This window comes from Aethalodelphis obliquidens, unplaced genomic scaffold (assembly GCF_003676395.1).
Source record: "Aethalodelphis obliquidens isolate GAN/ISIS:26980383/991018 unplaced genomic scaffold, ASM367639v1 scaffold31, whole genome shotgun sequence".
Taxonomy (NCBI): domain Eukaryota; kingdom Metazoa; phylum Chordata; class Mammalia; order Artiodactyla; family Delphinidae; genus Aethalodelphis; species Aethalodelphis obliquidens.
Genome location: NW_020837975.1, coordinates 4326590 through 4345585, shown reverse-complemented (window position 1 = coordinate 4345585; position 18996 = coordinate 4326590). Strand labels below are relative to the sequence as shown.

Genomic DNA, 18996 nt, shown 5'->3' with positions numbered 1-18996 from the left:
CTTATTTGTGATAGATATGTGAATTATGGTATTATTATTGCCACTTTGGATATGAAATGTATGTCATATTGAGCTACTGGTACTCATTTTTATGAGTAAATGTAAAAATAACAGTTGACATGGATTATGAAACATTTGATTACAGAATTCTAACTGATCTTGATTTCCTTCTTTTTAAATACCCAGATACCTCTCATCCCTGCACGAATGGGCATTTGAAAGTGCCATTGTCAAAGGTTTGCAAGCATGGAGAACTCATCAATGCTTTCCTCCTTGAATGACGAATGTAAATTAGACAATTACATTGAACCTCACTACAAGGAATGGTATCGAGTAGCTGTGGACACACTGATTGAACAGGGGTTAGATGCATACCAAGAATTTCTTGCCAAGGAACGAGTGTCAGACTTTCTAGCCGAGGAAGAAATTAATTATATTTTGAAAAATGTTCAAAAAGTGGCACAAAGCACAGCATATGGTACTGATAATACCTGCGATGATACCTCATCTTCAGGGACTTACTGGCCCGTTGAGTCTGATGTGGAAGCTCCAAATCTTGAATTGGGCTGGCCATATGTGATGCCTGGACTCGTAAGGGGTACCCAAATTGACCTCCTCTTTCATCCACCAAGAGCACAACTATTTACAATTAAGGAAACCATTCGGAAGATGATAAAAGAAGCAAGAAAGGTAATATTTCTATTTATAAATGAAAAATTTGAAATGTGGAAAATCACCAGAGTAGTATAACAGACATATATGTTAATGAAAGAGTCTCTATATGTATAGACCATGCCTATTTCAGGAAATATATATATGGATACGTAGAAAGGTTGTAACTTCCCATACCTTGTAAATATCTGAGAGAGTGGTGTTGGGTTCCTACTACAGGTGGAGATTTCCTTCTCTTCATCACGTACATGAGAGATCTTCACCCATGAAGGCTGAGGTGTATGGACCGGAAAAGAGATGATTTGATGTATTCATAGCCTAAATCACTTACATTTTCCTTAATCTCTGAAAGGAAATATGTGGTTGGCAAATCTGGTGAATTTTTCTTTGTTCTTAACAGGACTGAGCCCTAATTCTTGTTCTGGTTATAGTTTATCCTATTAAATAAAGCATAGATTTTCTTATTTATTTCCTAAGTTGTGTGAAAATGGTGAAAAATCAGGCTTGATAATGTAAAATTCTAAAGTAAAGTCCTGAGGTGCTTAGCATTTTAGGGCCTCTGTACTCTCTCTTAAATATTTATATTGGTTTATAAATCTCAGAAATTCTATTTTAAAGCTCAGATAAAACTGTAGAAATGTTCTTTTAATCAATCTAATAAAGCTTCTTGGGAGTTTTCTATGTACTCACCACCATGATGGATGCTTTGGAAACTACAACAAAATTTCCCAGGCTGTTTATTGAGTTTTAAAGTATATGATCAAAAAGTTATGATTGTTAACTATGAAGTGTCTATTTCTTAGTTATGGATACTATACAGTATAGAAATTTAGACCTAAAAGGGGCCTTGCGATGCACACATACACGGCATTGCTTTCTTTCATGTCAACAAGACACAGAGATGCTTGGGAAAGCATGCTTTTATGAAGTACAGACATATTAGACCCTTGAAACCCACAGGGACATGGTAGTTTAGAAGACAGGCAACTAAGAGCCTCCCGTTCACATTAGGAAGACACAGTGTTCCAAGGCTACTGTCAAACTCAGGCTTTGCAAAAGTAAGGTGATTTTTTTTTTCCCTGGACCTTTTAAACTCAAATAACCTGACCTTGTAACCATATTAACTCCTTTAGCAGGGTTACATCAAGGGAGCACTAATCTATTCCAGTTGTTAAACATTAGCTATAGAATCAGGTACACGGTAAGTGTCCAAACTTTCATTGAATGAATTGAACTGTCAGTTCAATTTTCTGAATTGAACCATGAGGATTTTTAAAACTGGACTATCCTGTGCTCTGAGAACAAAGTATACAATTGTATTTTGTGAAACAACAGAAGTCAAGAAAATATATGAGTCCTTGTAAAGGTAAAACAACAAATATCAAGTACGAACATTTGTGAATTTCTTCTTGGGGAGACAATATGTTTTTGAACTACAGTGTTAACTGAAAATTGAAAAATACATCAGTGAAGCTTAATATTTGTTATTATGGTAAACTTAGTAGTTATGAGTTTGTTAGCCTGCACCACAGCTAATCTACGGGGCATTGCATTTCTGTGGCACAAAATGAAATTCAGGAGCTAGCATGAGTTCTTGGGCTAGCACTTACTGGAAACTGAACATTAGTCATGACCATCTGATGTATTTTTCTTTCTAATGTGGCAGCTATTTATTTAGTGAGCCTCTAAAAGTAATATCCTCTGCCTGGTCATCATCTGCTTAGAATTCCTACTTGAATTAACAAGCTGAGGAACTCAAAGTCCAAACTGTAAAACAATAATGTAATGCTTTGCTTCTCTTTCACCAAATCTAAGTGGCATAAAATAAGAAAGAATTCTACCTTTATACATACCCAAGGTATGTATATTACCTTGTATATACATATCCAAGCTGAATTCAAAGAAAGAGAATTATTTGAACTTTATAAGTTGAGTATATTGAAATTGAATATAAATCATAATAGATTACTTAGTGGTTTTCTTTCCTTTTTTTTTTTCCCGAAAGCATTGGAGAATGTGTTTGTTTCTAATCAGATGCAATAAATATTGAGGTTAAATGGGCTATAAATGCATGGGATGTATATTTTGCTAATATTTTGGAAATTTCTTCATATGTCACTATGTTAGTTTAAAGATTTTTGAAGGATCCAATACTCCAGAGAAGAAAAAGTTATTGATCACATTTTTACAAAATTTTAGACTATTTAGCCCATAACTGAACAAGGTCCTGTGAAAAATGTTAAAATAAGAAGAGCAAATATTATTATGAAATACCAGCTTGTTGAAACACGTTGCCTTTTAAATATTCTGCCTGCTTTTCATGACTATCATTTATTCAGCAGGTAAGTTAGGCTCTTGTAAACCTTCAGAATCAAGCCTGTTAGTTATTATGATAAACTTCTTTTTTCTGAACTATTTTCAGAGGACAAATTCTCTTTATTGGTAACTCTCAATGAATTGTCATGACAGGATGAAATGTATGAAGAGGATGATCTTTTTTTTCATAAAGTATTTGAATAATGTTTATTTTAGTGAATAGAATAAAGTTTTTTGCCTCTGTGAAATTATTTTGTTAATCAACATTACGAAACTCTGTGGAGCTATGAGGCCATAACAAGTAGAGCTAGGAACCAGCAAAGCAGAATCCAGGAAATGATCTCAGAGAAGAACTTAAATTCGTTTTCACTGCTCTGTTTGCAATTAAGATAAGGTGCTTATGAAAATAAATGTCATATAATGGAAAAAAAAATCTTAAAATAATAGAAAGGAGCCAAAAGCAGTTTTCTTAGAGGTCCAATCATTTGAAGTCTGATCATAACCACTGAAAATACTTTGTTTTTGAATTTCATTAATTTATATGCATTAGTTTTATTATCTCTGAATCATTCTGTTTTTATAAGCAGAATATAATCTTTATAGTATTTCAAAAATCCATAGATTTGTTTGTATTTGTTCATTTCATTTATGTCAGTTGTCACAGGTTATTCAGAGAGATTTTTTTTTCTTCTTTTGTTTCCATTTCTTTTTTTTTTTTTTCTTTTGTATATTTGCTTATTTGGCTATTTGACAATTTTCCTTTGGGAAAATCTAATTACAGGTAATACCCTGTGCCCTAAAATGGTCTTATTTTTATTTACTGGCTCTTTCCTAACTTCCTTCTATTTTTCACTGTGTGGTTGACATAATTAAATTTGGTTCAACTTTATAAAGTCTGATAGCATCTAGCAAGACTTTTCCCAGGTAATTATCTGTCTGTCAAGAGGTGTTCCCAAGATGATATATGCATTTATTCCTAATTACTTCTACTCTGTGTTATGAAAATGTCCCCTCTAATTACTTTAAAAAGTCATCTTTCACTAAAGTCATTTATCTTCTGTCCACTCAGTGATAAATATCCCTAAAGTAACCATTTCTGGTAGTCTTGAATATGTAAATGTTTAACCAGAATGCTGTTGGCCTCTCTGTTTCCTAATTCTAGGCTAGCATCTTCCATAAGATGTGACTCTTACTCTTGTGAAATATGGAGTCGAGAAGATACATAAGCAAAAGTCTAGTGAGAATTAGGGCAGAAGTGATTCCTGAGGTGCTCTGTCCTGCATCTCCTGAGTTCAGATCTTGGTTGCTCCCTGAGTCACTGTTCCTAGGTGTGTCTGTTACAGCCTCAGAATTCTTAGTAATACAGAGAAACATTTACTACCACGTGGCCCATTGCCACAAAAGGGAAGGTGGACTAATGATGGGGGCTTCTGGGATTTGATGGGTGTTATAAAAGTAGCACTGGACTAGAGGCTTGATAGCTAACTAGTTATGGATTGAACAAGTCATTGTACACCACAGGTATCTTCACTTGTTTAATGAAAGACATGAAGCAAAGCATTTTAGGGTTTTTTAAATCGAATGTTCTTATCCAAATCTCTAATAGCACTTACCACCTCAAGATTATTTCAATATGTTATACTGAATTAGTTCATTATATGAATAATAATAATTGTGTCATAGTGTGTCACTTTCATCACTATTACTTTGCAGCCATATCCTGCCCAGCTAAGTGATATTTATGTGTTTGTCAGTGCCTTTATTAGACTAGGGTTATCTCTCTCCTGATATTCCCAATTTTTATTAAGAATTTCCTCTCTGCACCCTCCCATTCCAACACAAAGAATATTTCTTTGTTTAAATTTGAGTCAAAATTAGTTTCTTCCAAAAAATAGCTTTTACTTAGTAAGATTTAATGACATTAGTATCCTGTGACATTAATTTGAACAGCTTTTCTTTGAATAAAATGCATTTTATGTGTGTGTATATACGTGTGTGTGTGTGTGTGTGTGTGTGAGAGAGAGAGAGAGAGAGAGACAGAGAGAGAGAGAGAGACAGAGAGAGACAGAGACAGAGACAGAGAGAGAAAGAGACAGAGAGAGAAAGAGAGCGAGAGATCTTGTTAAAAATCTTTTTAAAATTGTACTGACTTTACAATGTTAACTCTCACTGTGTCTGCATGGGAATACTCTCTATATGCCAAACTCCTGGTTCTCTACTCCTATCCTCCACTACTAACAATAACCCTGATGATTTTAACACAGTTACTTTAACACAGTTACACAGAAAGCTGCAGCCTCTTTTAATTGCCAATTTCAAATAATGCTCTTTTTCAAAGAGACTTCTTGGAATGACATGAAGGCTCTGAATCTCAGAGTCAGTTAGGGCTGGGTTGAATCCCAACTCAAACAGCTGTTTGCACTAGACATTATACTACAAACTCTCTGAGCTTTAGTTTTCTCATCTGTAAAACGGAGATGCTAATACTCCATAGGATCCTTGAGAGAGTGGAATGAATTGGCTGACCTATCTACCATGACACCTCCACATGTTTAATACCCTGCGTGTGGTGTTGAGATGATGGCGACCCCTTCTTCTCCTTCTTCTACTTTTCCTCTTACTACATTACTCCAGACCTTTATTTTGTCAAAGAATCCATCAGCCTGTATTTTTAAAATTAATTTTTATTGGAGTGTAGTTGCTTTACAATGTTGTTAGTTTCTACTGTACAGCAAAATGAATCAGCTATACATATACATATATCCGCTCTTTTTTGGATTTCCATCCGATTTAGGTCCCTACAGTGTATTAAGTAGAGTTACCTGTGCTATGTGGTATGTTCTCATTAGTTGTCTGTTTTATACGTAGTATCAATAGCATATATGTGTCAATCCCAATCTCCCAACTCCTCTCACACCCCCGCTTCCCCCTTGGTATCCATACATTTGTTCTCTACATGTGTCTCTATTTCTGCTTTACAAATAAGATCATCTATACCATTTTTTCTAGATTCCACATACATGCATTAATATACAGTATTTGTTTTATCAGCCTGTATTTTTGCATCACTGTGATTTGGCATTTCTTCTTTAAAAGTGAGAGCAATGAATGACCAAGTCCAGTATGTAACAAGACAACATCTTACCAGGAATGCCAGCCAGGGTTATTAGCTGTTGTTGAAATGACTCAAACCCATTTCTGAAGTATCGTGGTGATTATGTACACTGCATTAGCAATCTACATAGCATTTTCCCAGTATTACTGCTTAGAAAGTTCAAAATGGGAAAATTTTGATTCAACATAAGTTTGTATATTTGAAAATAAGACCCACTGTGAAGACAGCTTAGATGTATGAATTTTATACTCTGGATGTGCAGAAAAGGCATCTCTTTTATGGACAGGTATTCAGAGTTGAAGAAAAAATTATAAACCTGCTTTCTTACATAAAGATCCAAAGATCTGAAAAGATACAGAGTTCTGGTGAAAAGCTAAGGTGGAGGTAGGGGAACATTCTGTAGACCAAGAGGAAAAAAGGTAGTCATTCCATTTTCATCTTGAATTTTAAAAGTGATAATTTTATTAGATTTTTAAATAAAGACATTATACAAGGGTTCCATATTTATAAAAAAGAAGAGCAAGTTTTTGTAAGTTTTTAAAGTTCATATTTATTATAGACCTGCCATTTAGGGTCAAAAGTTGGTTTAAGTAACTCTGAGTTTAAACTATTATTACTTACTAAATATTCTGATGTAATTCAAAAAGTAATATTAGGTATATTATTTAAGGTCTACCATAATTAGTCTTAGATTAAAAGACTTTGCTTTCCTGATAGAGTGGCTGTTTTTCTGCTCTGTGGAAGCAAAAAATCTGGTGTATGAAAAAATAAAAAAAGTTGTTATATAAGACCTCCAGCTTGGTTTGTATACTAAAGTCATGTGTGATTTATGAGTTTCAGATGCTTTACCAGGCTATGTCTTATCAGGTAAAGTCTTAAATCACCCATGATTTTAATTTTTAACCGATTTGAATTATTATTATTGAATTTGAATTATTTCAGAGTGAGCATGATTTATCTGATTAAGGGAAATGTTTTTAAGACCATTTTCTGTTCTCAGTTTTTACCCTTTGGTACTCCTTAATTCTTTTTCTTTTCTTTTTCCAAAATAAGCTGTGAGAAGCAATTCCTATAGGGACTGCATGTGGTGTGTACAATCTTTCTCTTGAACTTTGAGAGAGCCTGTTATTGACCATGGGACAAAATTTAGTTCTTTGTATTCTGGGTTCTCTGAAATAGACAGTTTATTTTTTATGATAATTTGTTTACTCATTTTCCTTCCTGTCATAGGATTAAATTTTTAAAAACTTATTTATTTATTGAAGTGTGTAATATTTTTCTGATAATACACCTTTAGTAGTTTGTTGGAATGGCAAAGCTAATCATAAAACATTATGATCATAAAACATTCAGTTTTCCTAATGTCTAAATAATACTTAAAGTTCATAGGGATAGAATTTAGCAGTTTTGCAAACTCAGATGCCTTTAGAGCCAAGCCACAAAAATAACCCTGCACAGGAGAACGGGGCAAGTAGTATTCTAATAGGAAGCGGAAGGAACATGGATGAAGAGAACTCTGTAGGCATCTTTGTTTAAAATGTTATACATAAAATGTAGTTTGCAGCTGAATGGGATGATAAGCTTAGGACCTCAGGTACACATTGAAGTATCTTATCAAATGTTAACTTCCATGAGAATAAAGGGATATAACTTTCTTTTGCTTATCTGTCCTCCTAATGAGATGTGAAATGTAATGGGGGGTTGCTATGGGGACCCTTTTGAGATGAGGGTGGCTCTCACACCAGACGGATGTTTGTATTCCAAGGATTCTGCCTATTCTCCTGTAGTTGCCACAGATTCATCATGTGGCATATACTTTTATATCAATCATTCATGTCTTTTAACTAGTCGCTCTTCAAATTATCTTGAAAAACGTTGCTTTTATTATCAGGACTGGAACTAGCATCTGATTTTGAGTAAAAGATTTATCTTATGTTATCTAGTAACAGGAACACGTAATTTATTGAGCACTTATGTGTCATGTACTGGTCAGTATTTTGCATGCAGTACTTTAAACTGACCTTCATACCTTCCTGTGAAATAGGTACTTTTATTATCCATACGTTACTGATGAATAATCTGCTTTCTTGTGATAGGTGTGACTAAGTCAGTGGTAATGATCTAAAAGGGTCATAACTGGAAACTATTAATAGCTGCATATTCCCAAATGGAGGTTTTAGAAGACCTGGTTGAGAGGGTCTGGGATGGAGACCAGTTGGTGGGGATGTGGAAGCACTGGTTTCTAAATGGGTCAGGTACAAAGCCATTGTGGGGTTACTATTAGAAGTCAGAAGTGACCTACTGGAAATGACAGAAGGTTATGATACGTAGATGAGATGTAGCACCTAGAATGCAGACTAAATCAGGATGTACTGAACAGAAACGGGTTCTCTGAGTTTCAAATAAAGGAGACATTCAAAGAAGTAAGAGAAGGGCAGTCAATGAGGCTGTCCTCTGGCCTCTTCTTGGTTCAACTATGACTGGGTCAGCCAGCCTTTGGCCAGTCTTAACAGGTGACAAGTATGGCAAGCTACTCATTCATTCAGCAAATATTTATTTAATGTCTGCTGTGTGTCAAGTAGAGTTCTAAATTCTGAGGATACGGAAGAGAATAAAGTACCAAAGAAACCCTATCTTTGAATGGAGCTTACTGACAAATAGGGAGATTTAGATTTTAATAAGCGTAATAAATTAGGAGTGCTATGGAAAAAAACAAAACACAAATATGGCTGGGTAAGGAGTGCTGATTAAGAGTGGTGGCAGGGGTTAGTTTGCGATTTTAAATTGGTTGTTCAGAAGAGGCCTCATCAAGAAGGTGACATTGGAGTCAAGATTTGAGGTAAGAAGGAATGAGCCCTGCATCTCTTTGAGGGCAGAGCAGACTAGACATAGGGTAAACTTTAGGGCAGGGACATGCCTTCTTGTTTGTTAGAGGAACAGTATGGATGCCAGTTCCTGGACCCAAGAAAGCAAAGGGGAGATGAGTTAGGTGAGTTCAGAGAGGTATCATGGAGGTCCTCATGGACCATCACAAAGACATTGGCTTATGCTCCATGTAAAATGGGGAGCCACTGGAGAATTTTGGGCAAAAGAGAGACATGATCAATTTGAAATATGCTTTATTTTAAAAGGACACATCTGGCTGCAGTATTGAAAATTGACTATAGGGGCTTAAGAATAAGCATAGCAGAGGCTATTACAATAATTCAAATGTGAGATGATATTGTCTTAGATCACCAGGATGGTAGCAGTGCTGGTCAGATTTTGGATATATTTTGAAGGCAGTAAAATGTGGGGTATGAAATAAGTTGAATAATATAAGATGACCCCAAAATTTTTGGCCTGAGCAACTAGGATTATGGCATTGTCCTTTGAGGTTGGCCTCAGAGTCATGAGAGAGTTGGAATCAGAAAGCAGGCAGAGACCAAGGCACAGAGGCTTTTAAGTTATCATTTTCACCAGAGCCCTGAGATAGTTGACTGGTGATGGCAGCCACCAAGAGCAACATGTGTCTAAATAGAGATTAGGGTTCAGATTAGAATCTACATCCAGCGTGGCTGGACTTGGAAATAGTTCTGGTCCTGAGCTCTTAGGTGAGAGGCGGCCTAGGAAGTACCTGGATAAGCCTCAGATACAACGAAGTAGGTAAAAAAAAACATGTGAGATAAGAAGACTGTCTGGATGATGACCCGGGACCTGATAAGGCAGGAGGTTATATAACCTGCTGAGAAACAGAGTCTCCCAAAGGCAAGTGTTAAGCAACCCCATGTGCTGGTCAGGTGAGGGGAAAAACAAGAACTGGGAGGGTGCCTTTGGGACCTCACTTTCTTCAGAGGTCACCTTGGGTCATACATGTTGAGGAGTAGGAGATGTACTGTGGAGAGCTTGACATTTTAGACAACAGGGAATGTGGGGGGAGTAGAGTGGGGCTGTAAAAAGGAAGGCGGTGGGGGGTGTGTGTTGAGATCAAATTGTGAAGGTCCTTCAGTCCAGCTTTGTGGGTATGGACAGTGAGAGGTCATGAAATGTTTCTGAGTAATACCATTACATCCGATCCTGGATATATTAACATTTTGTTGGTTAGCTAAAATGTAGAGGGAAATATAAAACAGTTTGTAACATATGTTGGGATAATGCTCACCAGCAGACTGATAATGGCCTGGAGCTGACGACGTCTTCTTGAAATGAGAATATACCTTCAATTTCCTGCAGGAATAGAAAACTATAACTACTTAATTCTGTGCCCTAAAGAAGATGATTTAGGGGGTAGGTCTTAAAGCTATTTAAAAATGTCTTAATATTTTAAGTCAATAAAATTTATTTCTGTATAAAAAGTCTCAACTACATACTATATTATATATAGTTTATATGTCTTTATTGAATCCCTGCTATGTTCAAGACAATCTGTTAGGTCATACAAGTAGAAAAATAAACACTTCAAGTGGTTTAGAGTCTAATATTTGGGGGATGTGCTAAAAGATTTCTGGGAGTTGTATAGATAAGAGGTTGAGGGTGTATGGACATTATGTGAGTGACCTATGTATTACAAAGGGGCTGGATTTTTTTCCCACCTTTTTACTCTGTGTATCAGAGTGTTATAGAGATATTTCCTGAAGTTTCAAAGTAGAAAAGTTTTGATGTAGTTGAAATGCCTTCAAAATATTTGCTGGCAGAGACAGATTACCAGTTCAATGATTGCATAGAATAAAGGTTTATTTTTTCTTATTATCAGAGTATACCTATTCCTTATAGAAAATATGGGGGAAAATACAGGAAGGGGTTAAGAAAATAAACTTTAGAAATTTTCTTCCCTCTAAGATATAAATAGATGGATAGAGAAGTACATGTGCACACAACTGTGTGTGTGTGTGAGAGAGAGATCTCTGAACACCCAATATTAGATCGCTGAAATAGAATGTTCGCATGTAAAATAGTTGAGATCATATTTGAAATTATGTATAACAATTTGCCTCCTGCTTTTTCCACTTAGGATTTTTCCCATAATAAAATACTTGATTTCCTGTGCTGATAAGCAAAGGCATATAGAACAGGGGCAGTGGAGGCTGCTTGGGTGCAGGTAATAAGGAAGTTCATTGTCTCTTGGGAATTTGAAAACAACAATAAGTCTGACTAAAAGGCAGTGTGCTTTTTTTATGACACCGTGTGCTGGCAGAGACCGTGTAAATAATATCAGGGATAATGTGCTCTTTCACCAGGGCAGCCTCTGCTGCAGACAGGGTGGATCCCTGCTACCTGGACCCGTACCTACCCTCCTCCCACCCCTTGGCACACCAGTACTGATATGATGAGCATCTCCCATAATATTCCTTTAGAAAGCCTTTAGAATTTAGAAATGAAGAAAGCCTCATAACTATTTTTGCATAATTATTAGCTACTCAATAATTAATCTCGAAGCTTTAAAAGCAGAAAAATCAGTAAGTGTACATTTTCTTTCCTTTGGGCTGTATTAATGTCTTATTAATCATCACCTATCAATTTTCCCCCTAAGAAGTCAAACAAATATTTTAAATAAGTAAATAAATGTGAAAATGCAAAAACATTGCCATTTGGCTAAATATCAATCCAATATGTGCTACTGGAAAATCCATAATCATGAGAAAAAATCAGTATCTGAGTCACAGTACATAGTCATACTCAAGCCTGCTGAAATTTGGGAGCAGTTACTTAAAAACAGAAAAGAATCTCGGGTTAGTGACCATGTGGTCTTTTTACTAAAGAGCAGTTGGAAATTGAGAAAGTCCAAAAGTGCAAAGTCACCCAACTGATTAATAACTCTCAGTACAGATCATATTCAGGGGTTTTCCATTCCCAGACTCATATCACGTCGCTTCTCTACTGGGAAGGAGAACTAAATTTGTTCATGACGTTAATACTATCTAGCATTTATTGGCTGGTATGTGCCAGGCTGTGTGCTAAGCTCTTTATATGTATTAATATTTATATTCACAACAGCTCTCTCAGGTAGGTACCTCTGTTGCCTCCTTTCATGGGTGAAGAACAAAGAGGTTAAATAATTTATACTAGGATGTGAAGTAGGCAATGCTGGTGCTTGAGTCCAAACAGAGCACCTGATAGACCTTCCATGCTGGTACCAGGCAAACCACTGAATTCTCAGGACACTTTTGTACAGGTCCTATTACATTCGGGTTCCTGATGATGTACCAGATAGAGTCCAGGTCAACAAGCATGGCGTATATGAGGCTCCTCCTGTTAAAGGTGGCTCCCGCTGCATCCTCACCTTTGTGCTTTATCTCCTTCCACCTCCCTCCTGTCACTTGACCCTGCAGTGTTACTTACTGCCATTCTGTGGGCCTTTCATGACAGCTTATTGCTTCCTAATTTTCTACATGATTATTCCCCTCCTTGGAACATCCTTTTCCATATTCTTTGCCTCCCATTCATCTTTTAAAATCCATGTTCAATTTTACTTGCTACATTGAGCCCTGATCAGTTTTCTTGCCAGATGTTGATTAGTTGCTCTTATGATATTGTCACCTTTATACTTGTGCTTTGGATTTTAGATGAGATATGTTTTGCATTCTGTCATAGGGCTCAGCGTTCTCTACCCATTCTTTTCTTATTTTTTAAACTAGGTTATTTGTTTAAGATTGATTTCTAAGAATTTTTTATGCCATATATTAATTATTTGTCAGATACATGTCTTGCAAATCTCCTCTGTGGCTTACTTTTTCACCCTGATATGGTATATTTGTTTGATAAACAGAGGTTCTTAATTTTAATGTAGCTCAATTTTTTATTTTTTATTTTAGGATTAGCTATTTTGGAGTTTCATGGAAGAAATATTTTTCTACCTACGATCAAGAAGATGTTCTCCTTTGTTAGCTTTTAGAAGTTTTATTTTGTCTTTCATATTTAGGTTTACAAATCCTTCTGGTATTGATTTGTGTGTGTCATATGAGGTCAGGGTCCATTTTAATTTTTGTAGAGTTACTATCTAGTTGACCTAGCACCATTTATTGAAAAGATCATCCCTTCTATGCTGTACTGCAGTGACACTATTGTCATAACTTAAGTGACCACTTTGATATTAATATATTTCTCACTGTATTCTGTTCCTTTGATCTATTTCTTAACCCTGTTCCAAGACCACAGTGTTTTAGTTTTTATAGCTTTATAGTAAGCCTCTCTATTTGGTAGCATAAGTATTCTAGTTTTGCTCTTCTTCAGTATTGCCTTGGCTATTCTAAATCCTTGGCTTTTCTGTAGGAATTTTAGAATCATCTTGTCAATTAAAAAAAAAAATCTGAGCTTTTGATTGGTATTATATTGCATCTGTAGACTATTTGAACAGAATTAAATGTTACAATATTGAATCTTCCAATCCATGAATGACATATGTTCCTACATTTATAGTTATAAATACTTTCTTTCAGTGAGATTTTGTAGTTTTCTGTATATAGGTCTTACATATCACTTGTTTGATTTATTAATGGTTATTTGTTTTTTTCTGATATTAGAAATAATATTTGAATATTTTTGTTCTAATTTTTCTTCTTTGCTAGTGTGTAGAAATACAATATATTTTTCATATTTTGACCTTGGATTCAATGACTTGATAAATTCATTTATTAATTCCAATAGTTTATGTATAGACTATTTGGAATTTTCTAGATATATCATCATATCTGTAACTAATGCTAGTTTTATTTTCCCTTTTGCAATCCATGTAACTCTTTATATTTTTGATTTACCTTACTACATTGCTAGGTCTTCCATTACAATGTTGAATATAGCATGAAATACAAACAGTACTTGCTGTGAATTTTTTTTTAAACAAGCTACCATTGCAGTTGTAAAGACTTTTATTGTTGCTTGTTTAGAGATAATGTATTTTTTTCTACATCTGCTTTTAAGGCTTCCTTTTCATGTCTCATTTTCAGGAGCTTTAATATGATGTAACTGGATAAGGACTTATTTTTTAATTTTTTTTTTCCTTGACATAGTAGAGCTTCTTGAATCTGTCTTGTCTTTCTGTTGCTTTAGAAATATCTCAGCTAGCATCTCTTCAAGTGTTGATCCTCCTGTTCTATTTCTGCTCCTGTCCTAAGAATTCTAATTGCTGGTGTATACATCTTTGTTTATTTTTACTTAAACACATCCCATATAATTCATATTCATTTTTGTATCTTCCATAATTTTTTCCCTGTATATTTCATTCTGGATATTTTCTACATAGGTATCTTTAAGTCTTAACCAATCCTTTCTTTGAGTATTATTTATTATTAAACTCAACTGTTGAATTCTTAATTCGGATGGTATTTTTCAGCCATTTAATTTTTTTTTTTTTTTTTAGGTTTGGGATTTTTATTTATTTATTTATTTTTAACACCTTTATTGGAGTATAATTGCTTTACAATGGTGTGTTAGTTTCTGCTTTATAGCAAAGTGAATCAGCTGTACATAAACATATATCCCCATACCTCCTCCCTCTTGCGTCTCCCTCCCACCCTCCCTATCCCACCCCTCTAGGTGGACACAAAGCACTGAGCTAATCTCCCTGTGCTATGAAGCTGCTTTCCACTAGCTATCTATTTTACAGTTGGTAGTGTATATATGTCCATGACATTCTCTCACTTTGTCCCAGCTTACCCTTCCCCCTCCCCGTGTCCTCAATTCCATTCTCTATGTCTGCGTCTTTATTCCTGTCCTGCCCCTAGGTTCTTCAGAACTATTTTTTTTTTCTTTTTAGATTCCATATATATATGTATTAGCATACGGTATTTGTTTTTCTCTTTCTGACTTACTTCACTCTGTATGACAGTCTCTATGTCCATCCACCTCAGTAAAAGTAACTCAATTTCATTTCTTTTAATGGCTGAGTAATATTGCATTGTATATATGTGCCACATCTTTTTTATCCATTCATCTGTTGATGGATACTTAGGTTGCTTCCATGTCCCGGCTACTGTAAATAGAGCTGCAATGAACATTGTGGTACATGACTCTTTTTGAATTATGGTTTTCTCAGGGTATAACAGCCAGATAATTCTTGAATGCCTTAATAATAGTTATTTTAAAGTCTGTTTCTGGTGGCACCAGTATCTGGATCACCTATAAATCTGTTTCTATTATCTGTGTTTTGTTTTTCCACTTGGTGTTTGGTCATTTGGCCCTGTCCTCTTACATGCTTGGAACTTTTGATTGAATGCTGAATATTTAGTATGAAAAGGTGCAGAAGTAATCTCCACTAAAGAGGATTTAGTTTTCTTTAAGTTGACAGTTAAGGTAAGGGTAAATCAACCTATTCCATACAGGGATTGAGGTATAAGGATGACATTTAGTCTTACAGAATAGTGGGCTATCTCCAGTTTTCATCTACTTCTAGGGTAACTCTTCTGGGATTTCACTGGAGGTATTTAGAGGAGCCTCTCTTTCTTGGAAGAATCTCAACTCCAATTTTTATCTTCCTAATGTGATTTTCAAAAGCTTTCTTAAGCTCTTTACCCTCTTATCAACTTTCTTCTCTTTTGTTTTTCATCCTTTTACGCAGTGTGCAATTTAAGATTTGCCAAATGTCTTTAGGGCAATAATTGCATGGAATCCTGAGTTCAGTTTATCATGATTCCCCTTTCTCTGTGATCAGGTGTCTGTAAGTCCTTTTTGCATTGATGGTACTGGAATCCAGTTTCTGTTTTCTTCATCCCTCTGAAATTGCTAAAAACTCTTCACCACAGCTTACTGCTTTGGCCTCAGTGCCTTGCTGTGTGAACTGGCAAATGTGAAAAAATATTAGGTGAAAAAGTGGCAGGAAACACTTGGCTTTCCTCATTGCTTCTCCTTTATCTATGATCTTGGCTCCACAAATTCTGGCTGCCTTTATTTTTGTTTTATAGCCTTTATTGTTTTCAGAAAGAATGTTGGTCTAATATAAGCTATCATAGTCTTGTATTAGAGGACTCCCTTTCATTTAATTTAGGATGAATTAGTATGATTAAATATCACAAAATCTTCATGTGAGAAAAAAATTACACATCTCTTAGATATATATTAATGGAATTAAAAATAAAAATAAAGGGTAAGCTATCACTATTTTAAAGTTGAGAAAAATTGTTTAAAATTTATGTCTAGTACTGAAATATAGATATTACTCATTCAATGAATCAGTTAAAGACTATTTTTATTTTACTCTTATTTTAAGAATTTCTAACATGTTTATGAATGGAGACCATCCTATATTTTATTTTTCCTCCTCATGCCTTACTTTTCCAACATTTTTCCATGCAGTACACATCATCAAACTCATTATTACAACCATTATCTTCATGGAGTTTTGTCTATCTGAGCTGCAAGTGATAGTCTTGTGTTTAAAATACTACTTAAAAATAGTATACATGTGAGAATACATTTATGTATAGATGTTCTATCTGTGTAAGGATAGATGTTCATATTTACATATGTTTTATATGTACATGCTTTTCATCTTGTTTAAAATCTTAGAGACTTCTTAAAGCACACTTATAAATGTTTAACTCCATGGGAAATTTAATAGGGTTTAAGTGCTCCTAGGTTTAAAGCCTTAAAAAAAAAACTGTGTATCTTTTTAAAATGGCTTTATAAATATAAATATCATGTATAGCAATATATTATTTAGATATATTAAGTAGTGAAGTTTACATATAAATTTTGTACATATAACTTTTATATTTTAACAATTTCTGTTAAACTTAATTTTTTAGTAATATTCTCTCTTTCCCTCTTTTTTATGGCTGTGCCGCGTGGCTTGCAGGATCTCAGTTCCCAGACCAGGGATTGAACCTGGTGCCACAGCAGTGAAAGCACCGAGTCCTAACCACCGCCAGGGAACTCCCTAAACCTAATTTTTTAAACAGAAGTATATAATGTCAGATTCTATTCAAAACATCAAGAGGGAAATGAATGGCCCTGAGTGAAACCAAATACAAGAATTTTATAGCATTATATTTGTCAAAGTTGTATTTTAGAAAGCATAAGGTTTGGGAAAATGTAGTGTTAATTTTTTCAGATGTATGTTCATTTCACCTTTTTTCAAAAAACATCTGCCACATTCAAAAAATAAATGTATTCATTGAGCCAAGTACACCAGTCTTTTTCTCTTTCTAAGTTACATTCCAAATAATTTATTTCCGTTAACAATCCAATTTGGAAAACCATGAAGCTAACTTCTAAAATAAAAGGTTGTCATGTCAGCTGCCTTTTTATGTGTTTGTAGAAGTAGACCCATTCTGATTCAGTCATCAGGGCTTTTAAGATTTATTTGCATAGTTTCACAGTAGCAAAGTCCCTGGAGCTCAGAGTCACAGATTTCCCAGAGCTTATTTTCACGTTTAACATGTGTGTCCACACAGTTTTATTTTTCAGGGTAAGATCAAAGCAGTTGAGAGCCCAATTATTTAAAAATACCACTTCAGGAAATGTGACCCAAAGAGTGCACTCATTGATTACACATGTGAAATTCTCCCTTCAGCCTGGAAGTAGAAAAAGTCCTTTTTTTCTTTCCTCTTTTTCTTTCTTTCGTTTCTTTTTTTTTTGTTTTGTTTTGTTTTGTTTCCTGGTTACTGCTGAAGAAACTGCTTCAGATTGCTGTAACCTTTGTCACAGTATATTCAACTCATGTAATCTCATATTAAGAAGAAACAGTGACAAGAGAATTTTTAAAATTACACATGTTTATTATGGGGCTTAGCATTTAAAACTGTATTGAACATCTTTACTACTCAGAGGCCAAGAGCTGCTTCCCTGGATAAATCCCTGATGTGAAGACTTTCTAAGTGAATCCCTTTCAACCTCCAGCTTTTCCCCCTCAAAAGCTTAGTATCGGCTGTCCTCTCTCCTAACCTCCTGTTTTCTTCAGACAAAAAAAAAAAATCTGTGATCTTAACTGTCCCCTGCAGTTCTATTACTTTGATTTCTATATCTCTATTTTGTGTTTATAGTTATTTCCCTCTGCTTTCCAGTACAACATACTCAGTGAGTTGCTTGCCTCCACCCTGTTACCATTCTCTCTCTTACTTTTTAATCATTATACTTTCTTAGGGAGTATTTTCCATCAAGCGTCTCTGTTTCTTTATTGCTCTTTCCTCTAATCTCTGCAGTCTGGGTCTGTCTTCCATTCCTCTCTAACCCAGTGCCTCAGAGGCCACTGTTGTCCACATGATCAAGACACGCCAGCCACTTTTTAACAATCCTCAGCCTCCTCCACTTCTCTGTAGGCACTGGTCACCTTTCATCTCTTACCATTGGTTTCTATGATATTTCTCTCTCTTCATTCTTTTCCTGTACTTCTAGTGTTTCTTTATGTCCTTTGGTAGCTCTGTTTCCATCTTCTGAAAGTGAACGTTTTAAAGGTTTTAGCCCTTGGGTCTGTTCTCTGCATTTTATTCCTTGGTGTCCCTTTCCACTTCCACACCTCCTGCTCTTTACAACTCTGGTGTGAACTGTCTTCTGAACGGTGCCCTTTAATTCTAGCTGACTGTCCGACATCTTTACCTACATGGCTCACTGGACTTTCAAATGCAATTATGTCCAAAAGAGTAGCTAGAAGTTTATGAAGCTCCCTAAGTGTTTTCTCCTGTCTTCTCTCTCTGTGAAAGGCATCATCACTTTCTTAGATACCAAGGCCACAGTACCTTGGAATCACATATGATTCATCCCTCTCTCATGTTACGCTTCCAGTTTTGTCATCGGGCCCTGAGGTTTGGACCTCGGCCACGTCTCCCTCCTCCTAATTCTCTCCATTGCTACCGCCCAAGTTCTGCTCCCAACTTTTCACGGTTAATTGCAACAGTCCCTTTAACTCCTCTTGCTCCCTAACAATTCTGCTTTCTCCAGTATCCCTACAGTTTCTTGCCAGAAGGATCAATATCATCCTTTTC

At 35.4% G+C, this 18996-nt stretch overlaps 1 protein-coding gene across 2 annotated transcripts in view; it reads left to right on the top strand.

Moving 5' to 3' along the window:
- The window catches only part of SACK1B (scaffolding CK1 anchoring protein B), an 83710-nt gene that overhangs the window by 17336 nt on the left and 47378 nt on the right, over positions 1–18996 (top strand). For both annotated transcript variants that reach the window (XM_027126888.1, XM_027126887.1), the window contains exon 2: positions 187–690. In XM_027126888.1, coding sequence (XP_026982689.1) covers positions 247–690 — 444 coding nt within the window. In that variant the 5' untranslated portion in view covers positions 187–246. The remainder of the gene's footprint in view (positions 1–186; positions 691–18996) is intronic.